The sequence below is a fragment of the Zalophus californianus genome, chromosome 1, assembly GCF_009762305.2.
Source record: "Zalophus californianus isolate mZalCal1 chromosome 1, mZalCal1.pri.v2, whole genome shotgun sequence".
Lineage (NCBI taxonomy): Eukaryota > Metazoa > Chordata > Mammalia > Carnivora > Otariidae > Zalophus > Zalophus californianus.
The window spans coordinates 121838214-121846948 of NC_045595.1; the positions used below are offsets into that span (position 1 = coordinate 121838214).

The window sequence follows — 8735 nt, forward strand, 5'->3', positions numbered from 1 at the left end:
TGTTGTCACACAACGGTCCTCTTTAGAAGAAAACATAAGAGAAAACCCTTGTTTTGAACCAACAGAATTTTTGTTATTATTATTCAATCAATCAGTAACTCTAAAGTTCTTAACCGAAGAGAAAGTGTCCATCCCTAATTACTTTTAGGTCCTGGAGACAATCAAGTGATCCCCAGTCTTCAAAAATCTTTTTGTTAGAGACAAGTCTTAGGCATTGCAAGGTGGCAATCACTGCCAGACTCTAACATTATTTTTAAAGTTTCTCTTTCTTAAATTAATACTGGTTTGGGAGAAATCAGTTTCTGGTATCTGCGGCTTATTTTACCTAACTCTGTATTTTGGTCTGTAAACCATATTTTCAAAAGTACCTGATTTCTCTAAAATACAAACTCAAATGATTTTCCAAAAGTGCCTTTTTTGGGGAAATATATTACACTTTTTAAAAACTATTTAAACACGGGATGCCTGGGTGGCTCAGTCAGTTAAGTATCTGCCTTCAGCTCAGGTCATGATCCCAGAGTCCTGGGATCGAGTCCCACATCGGGCTCCCTGCTGAGCGGTGAGTCTGCTTCTCCCTCTGCCTGCTGCCCCCCCCCCCCGCTTGTGCTCTCTCTCTCTGTCTCTCTCTGACAAATAAATAAAATCTAAAAATAAATACATACATACATAAAAATAAAAACTATTTAAAGAGGGTTCAAAAAGGTGGTCATTAACTGCAATATTACCTTTGAGCTTTCTCTTCAGAAACCTTTCTTTGAAAAGACTACCATATCTCTTTACTTCATTTTAATTATATAACAAGTAATGACATGGGGCAGTTATTATTGGCTCATGGGTCAAATAAAAATGCAAGAACCAATTAATTTTGAGTAATTTCCCTAGAATTGCACAATAGTGGCAGAGTTAAGACTTGATTCCACATGTATAAAATCCAGATTCTAGCTTTTTCCATGGAACTCCCTCAGCCCCACTCCCTATCTCTTCTTATGAGTCACATAATCCTCTATCCATTCATCATTCTTTCATCTGCTCTTTCATTCTTTCATTCATTCTTTTACCAAACAAATATTTATTAAATGTCTGTGTTATGGACTGAATACTTAAGTCCCTCCCAAATCCATTATGTTGAAGCCCTAATTCCCAACGTAACTATATTTGCAGATATCTAAGGCCATTAGGTGGTAATTAAGGTTAAATGAGGTCATAAGGGTGAGGTCCTGATCCAGTAGGATCAGTGTCCTTATAAGAAGAGACACCAGAGCACTCTCCCCCTCGCCCTATGTTGTGTGTGTGTGTGCATGTGCGCGTGTGCACACATGCACCTAGGAATGGCCATGTGAAGACATAGCAAGAGGGTGGCCATCTGCAAGCCAAGAAGAGAGTCCCCAACAGAAGTCAAATCAACTATCCTAGATCTGGGACTTCTAGCTTCCAGAAGTGTGAGAAAATAAGTTTCTGCCATTTAAGTCACCCAGTCAGTCAGTCAGTCAGTAGTACTTTGTTATAGCAGCCTGAGGTGACTAATCCAGTCTGGCTATTTCAGGTAACGCACTTAGCATGAAAGAGTACTGCAGACACCACAGATAAAACACGATCAGGACACTGCACTTCAGAGGATACAGCTATGGATATTTTGCTCTATTAGGGAAGCTAGGCAGAAAATTTGGATGTTATACAGGGCTTTAAATTCTTTAGTATATGTATTCACCTTTACCTGGTGCTATGGTGAGGCAAAATGTTAGCAGTACTAAATTGTGACTAGAAAGGTCAAGGAGAATGTCAAGGAAGGGAGGAATCTGAGGAATGAATAGACACTTGCTAAGGATGGGTAGGAAAAGGAGGTTCCCAGGTAGGAAGACCAGTGTGTGCAAAGAATGGAGTCCTGATAGACCATGGGAACTATGAATCATGTCTGGTTGGTGTGGGAGAGAGTAAAGTCAAACATAACCCATTTTTTGACTTCAGCAACTGGACAGATGGTAATAGAATTTATTATACAGGAAATGCTCAAGGAGGGGAGATTTTTTAGTAGAAAAGAGCAAGGATGGTACTGGAGATAGCAATGATTACTTCAGTTATGACAGACTGGGTTTCTGTAAGGAAAGCAGGAAGAATCTGATGCATAGTATGCACTCAATGATTGTTTGCTGAATATGGATTTCCTCTGTTCATGTATATTTTCCTTGGCCTAAGAGGTTTTTTTTTTCTCCCTAAATTCATCATTTTTAAAAATGAAGGAGTATCAAAAAGCAAGGTTGCACTAGTTGATCACAATTATCTGTCTAACCAAACAGGAGAGAAATCAGCTATAGTTGAGAGTAAATATGACAGGAGAGTGATTAAAAATGAGCACACAGGAGCAGGGCAAGATGCCTTTGTGAAAGTGCCTTTGTTGATCATGACCGGGTTTTGTATTAACTAGGGTAAGATTAGAAGGGGAAAAGAAAAAAAACAACCTAGAGTCAAGAGCTCAAGTACTCCTCCATGGATAACAAGATTGCCAAAATCACCAAAAAAGCCCTTTCTCTGGTTTTGTCCATAATACATCTAGAGCAGATAATCCATACTCTCAAAAGTGGGTGCAACCATTAAAATAGTGAAGAAAATTACTGAACTGACCATCAAATGAATTCTTGAACGAGAAAGAAGAAATGGGTGATCTTTAACCAGAGTCATGGACTATTTATAGAGGTACCTTGAATTCCAAGCAATAAAAAAGCTCAGTTTTGACATAATAAAAAGAATCATTTTACATTTCTCAAGGTAAGTATTTTCCTGTGTATATACTGAAGACATTCTACTCCCAAGGAGAAAAATAATTATTTTTAAATTTCCTCTAAATGCCGAATTCTCCCCAGGTTCATCCCCCAATCGTAGGTATCCTGTTTAAGGAGACATAGTCCTGCATTTATCAAACCTGTAACTACAAAATTATTTTGTTATTAAGCCTTGGTTTATTCCAAGGCTTCTGGATAATCTCGAGCAGTACTGAACTTGTTGTTTAACTCTGGAGATTTTGTAATAAAAGTTTAATGAGTTACTTATTATTAGAATGTTTATAGCCTTTATTTTAAGGAGAACAAAAATGACGTAAAGTTCTACGCATTTAGTCTAAAACTTATTCAACTCACATATCAGTTAATGCTACAGTGATTTTTTAAAAATCTCTTATCAATATATGTGTCTAAAAGCAGTGTAGCCAAACCACAACTTTACCTGAGCCGTGGCTAAGAACACAACTAAGGAAGAATTTCTCGCTTGTCATCATATCAAATCCAGATATTAACTTTGGGCATTTTGGAATCTGGACAGGGATTGTTTTGATTGAGGCATTTTGCACAGATTTCACAAAGGGATACATATAAAACAAAGGAACAAAAATGTGAAATTAAGTCCTGAAGGCACAACCTATTTATTTCTATTTAAAATGCTGACCATATATTCTATTAATGATCATAAATATTAAGAGAACATACCAAATAAATCTAGTTTATCTGATTTCTGTCTAACTGAAATACTAGGAAACCAAGGGTCAATCACATCTCCAAAAAACACTTTCTTGCTAATATGGAAATTGCCTATACATTTTGTAGATATAGACCAGGTTTTCCAGAAATTATAACGTTATGATTTAACCACAAAAGTTTTCAAGTAATAAAAAGAAATGGGAAAGAGATACAGTTACAGAATCTGTACAAAAATTATAAGCTCAACATCACAAAATTACCTGTTCTTACTGACATAAAATTTACTTTTATTTTGTAATCGGACTATAACTTCTCATTCTTAGATATTATCAAGATGGGTTCTGTGAAAAGCATGGCTAAAACCAGCAACTGATTTTCATATTGTTTTTTGCCATCATTTTTATGCATGAATTATTCATTAAATCAATTTGAATATAAAGAATCATCACAGAATTGAGTACAGTGTTCATATTCTAGAAGCATGTAGAATCAAAGCAGCGTTATCGTAAGAGTGGCAAAATATATTAGAAAGCAGAGCAAAATGACCATGTAGAACAAAATAAAACCAAATTAACTCAGCCACAAAAATGGAGAAAACAAATGTTTCCTCCAATCTTTCAAGCCTTGCCCCCAAAGAATTGATAAAATACAATAAGCTTGTCATATGATGACATTTGTTTGTTTATGCCACATACTATATGGATGGCCATATATGATGCTTCTAAACGATGTTAATTATAAAAACTGTATTTGTTTCCTTTGGTATGTTTGTAAGTTGATACTATTCTTTACCATTCATTAGTTGAGTTCCTCTCTATCATGCCATATATTTATGCAACATTTTGTTTCTATCAAGAAGCAAGATTATAAGGGAGGTTCATTCTTAAAGACCTATTTGAAGACATTTTGCAACATTTGGAATTTGCTTATTTTATGGCCACCGTAAAAATTGATCTTTTCTTCACACATCTGCATATATTTAAATGTGTAAACTCAAAATGTATTCTTACCTCCCATCCATAGCTGGGGTCTTTCAGGTTTGACCTCTGCTCTCCCACATAAGGCCCAAACTTTTCACCTGCTTCAATCTTCCTTTTGGTCCATATTCCTAGTCCCGCTCCAGGCATATTTGACTCTCGAAGTTCAAACTCGGCAGGAATGGGGATATCATCAGGGATGTAGATGGGGGCTTTGTATGGAGAGCCCTCCTTTGGAGTGAATGCTTCACTGGATGTGGCTGGAGAGCATGGCTCTTGAATATTGAGGGACAGAGTGCTGGCTACTCCATCTGCATCTGGCATTTCTTCCAAAGGAACTTCAGGGTAGCTGCCATATACACACTCATTATCTGTGAACAAATAATAACTTTGTGAATTCCAACTAATACAGAAGAATCAAAATCCCACAGCTCAGTAGCCACCTTATAATGTTGTTGTTCTTTGAAGACAAAATCAGGAAGGCCATTGTTAAAATATGCTTGCATTAAAATCTCTGGGATTCACAGATGGGGGATTTGGTTTATCTGTGGTGAATCCATAAATCAAATGAGCTAATCTTCAACTGTCAATACTCTCATGGGCCAGCTCAATCCACTATTTAGCTGGGAAACAACGAGCAATTTAATTATTGGTCTAAATGAAGTTGAGATAAGAAGTAAACATATGTGTACCTACAACCCCACAAACCATCCTAAATTGGGAGGTGAAAGCATTACACAATGTCTTGGAAAGTTGTATCATGCAATGTGTCTTGGACTAAACTGTAGGAGATTGTCAAAGATTCCAAGGGCTACCATGGACAACGGTGCTTAAATTTGTGTGGCAGGACTATTTATTGGAGTATTAATTTGTGTTTGTTCTTTATCTTTCCTATTTCAAACACATCACCAAGACATTGGTATTCTTTGCCTCAACAGCTTACACAGAGCAGAGAATTAAAGCTACTTGAAGCTAGTGATTCCTCTGGACATTTGTGGAAACAAAAATCATTACAGAAATTAGGTGAGTTTTCCAGAGGGGGAAGCAAGGTAGAGTAACAAGGAGTCTGGACACTCCACACTGGGGTTCTCAGGACTCCACAAGGCAGCACAGCACCCACACCTGAAGTAAATGAGTGAACTATTTCAGACCTTAAGATCTTTACGCAATTTGCTGGGGGTTAAAGAATAGTGACTGAGCTTGAATTTCCCACCAGTTCACCAGATGAAGGGGATTTCAGTTATCTTAAAGCAAATAAACACACGTTTCTTGTCCACAGGGATTATGGACTGAGAGTCATATCTGATTTGTTTGATTTGTAGACCTTCAAGGAGAGAACTAAGAAAAATGGGTTAAAATTATAAGGTGACAAATGTCAATCGGAGCCATCCAAAGGTAAAATGAGTTGCCTTAAGTTCCCATCATAGGGCTTCTAACATAGCCTAGATAACCATAAATTAGGGATAATATGGAAGGATTTCAGCTTCAGGATGATGACTAGACTAGATGACCTTTAAGATGCTACCAACCCTGCAGTTCTATGAATTATTAAAATCTTCCAAGGTAGTTTATTGGGCTAGAAGGTAGAAAACCTGACTTCTAGCCCCAATTCCTTCTCTGACTCATTATGGAAATTTATTAACCATGACAGTCATTAACAATTGTTGATCAAGTATTGACTCCACTTAAAGTTTTGTAAAGTACAAAGTGATAGCACATGCAAAAATATCTTTCTAAATTAAGTGCTTGGTTCCTGAGTCAAATGATAAGACAATGCCATTTAAACCAAGCACAGAACCAAATTCCAGAACCCAACCTTATTCCTGTAAGACATTGGACCTCAACATACAAGCTCATTATCATTCAAGTTCACTGTATCCAAAATCTTGTACATTATCATCTGCTCTCAAATTGAGTCTCCTGCCTGCTTTACTATGTCTATTAAGAATACTATTTCCCCCTAATTATCCATGTTCAAGGTTCTAAAATAACATGGACATTTTCTCTCCTTCATCCTCCAGTCTGTTCAGTCATTAAATTCTGTCCATTCTTCTTGCAAGATTTTTACATTCATCTCATCCACGTTTTCATTCCTGAATTCTCTAACAGTCCTCTAAATATATCTCCAGACCTCCAGCCTCCAACCTCCAGTATTCCTCAACACTGAGAATGCTGCCAAATTTATCTTCCTGGCATGCCCATTTTTCTATGCAATAGCCTCCAATAATTCCCAGTGTTCATAGGTAAAATCCAGAGTTCTTAGGCTAGGAATAAAAAAACCATTCTCCATTCTCTCTGATTCTCAACACTCCCCAGTAGGAAACCGTAGGCCAGAATAAGCTTATCCCTGTCTTCTGAGCTCAGTGAGCTTTTCCTCTGCAGTTCTTCCTGCTGGGTAACCCTATCTCCACTTCTCTGCCCATCCAACTTGTAGTCATCCTCTCAGGTCAAGTTTCAGCTTGTCCCCTCACCATTCCATTTAACACAAGTATCCCCCTTCCTTGAGTTCCTACAAAATCCACTCCCAAATCTGATGATCAAATAATGCCAAGCATTGCTATTTAGTTTAATATGAATGAACCTGTTATTCCAACTAGAAAATTGGCCCATAAAGGGAAGACTCAGAACTCACAGTTCTTAGAAGTTCTCCAAGTGATCTGCATAAAGGTGCTTAATAAAGCTTACTAAATAGATAATTAACCTAACATATAATTTTATCGAACTATTAAACCAAATCAATATGTTTCTAACAAATGCAGGGAATTATTTTGATCCTAAAAAGCACCTTTAAACCCATAGAAATAGAGCACAACAGATTAGAAACTTTTCTCCAAACCCAACGTCAAAAAGAAACAGTTTTAGTAATGCCCCAAAGAAATATCATCAGAGAAATACACTTCAGGGTCCAAATGCCCTTGATAAAGTCTATCTAAATCTATCCTTCAGGGAGATTTTGCACTTCAACCTAAGAGCCAAAAGTTCACTAGCACTCTTGATACAGCTAAAAATATATTAAAAACCATCTCTCTAGAACTGTAACATTTAACTACTGCAAATGCAGTTACTTTACAGATTCTTAAAGGGATTTATCACACATTGTGAAGACTTTGTTTTCCACGAGAAGTAAGTGCTATAAATTGGAAGTATTGTATAATCTATAGACCTGTCCACTTAAGCAGCAGGAAACCAAAAGGCATCCAAATGAATAGAACTATTTCCTCCAGTAATTATCCATTAAAAGTCAGTAAAATTTCCCCTATTTCCTCAAAGGGTTAAATCACTCATACTGTCAGTTCCATCAAAGTGATCTCAAATCTTAAAAAAGGATAGAGACAAACCCATCTGGGCCCCCCCACTGGCATAGCTGACCTCATGACCTTTGAGTTACCCACAAACTCTCCCAACGCATAATCTAAACGAATGCATTTGGATTTCAATTCTTGTGAAAACAAAGTACACATGTGTGCCCAGGCTGCTGCACAGAAGAATTTGAATTTAAAGCCTGAATGCAATTCTGCTTACAATGGCAAAAAATTCCAGTTAATCCTAAAGAACAACTTATATAGGTCACGCAAATCCAGGAGAAAGACTCACGGTCCTATTCATCCACAGGCAGACATTAAATGTATATGCAAACCCAGGCAATTTGTTTTCAAGCCTCTGTTAATCTAGTATCATCTGAATTAAATATAAAAAGGGCTGTGGTGACAAAAAAATAGAAACAGAAAACTGCTGAGTTTTACATATCGAAACATGCAACAATATTTCACTGTAATCTAGCATTAGGAATTTTTCAACAGCAAATGCAGTTTATCACACCACACTGAATATTTGCATAAACCAAAGTAAACTAATGCCTCCGTGTATATTACTCAAGAACTATCCAAAAAGCTGCTAAAACATTTCATCTAAATGACAGATTACCTCAATTATCCTATCTCCATTAAATCTCTGTTATTGGGGGGAAAATTGGGCACATTTACAATAGGTAAGTATCAGGTAAGAACCACTATATACATCAGTGGTCCCATAAAGATAAATAACCCTTGTAATTTCTTGGAGCTGAGCTGCCTGCTACCGGAATTTGCTTCATACATCCTTTAGATGTATCATTAAGTGAGTGAGGACAGAAAGACAAGCTTATTGTTGGATATGAGACAAATGACTTGGGCAATGCTCTTGGAAATCAGCCTCTTCGATTCCAGTTTTAAGTGTTCTAATATTCCCAGAGACCAAGCCAGATCACACTCTTGGATTGGAGTATATTTATTTCTATGACTCTTTGAATAAC

At 37.0% G+C, this 8735-nt stretch overlaps 1 protein-coding gene across 10 annotated transcripts in view; it reads right to left on the reverse strand.

The window, feature by feature from the left end:
- MECOM (MDS1 and EVI1 complex locus) overlaps nt 1–8735 on the reverse strand; it is a 531718-nt gene that overhangs the window by 273699 nt on the left and 249284 nt on the right. For all 10 annotated transcript variants that reach the window (XM_027584132.2, XM_027584140.2, XM_027584127.2 and 7 more), the window contains one exon: nt 4478–4815. In XM_027584132.2, coding sequence (XP_027439933.2) covers nt 4478–4815 — 338 coding nt within the window. The remainder of the gene's footprint in view (nt 1–4477; nt 4816–8735) is intronic.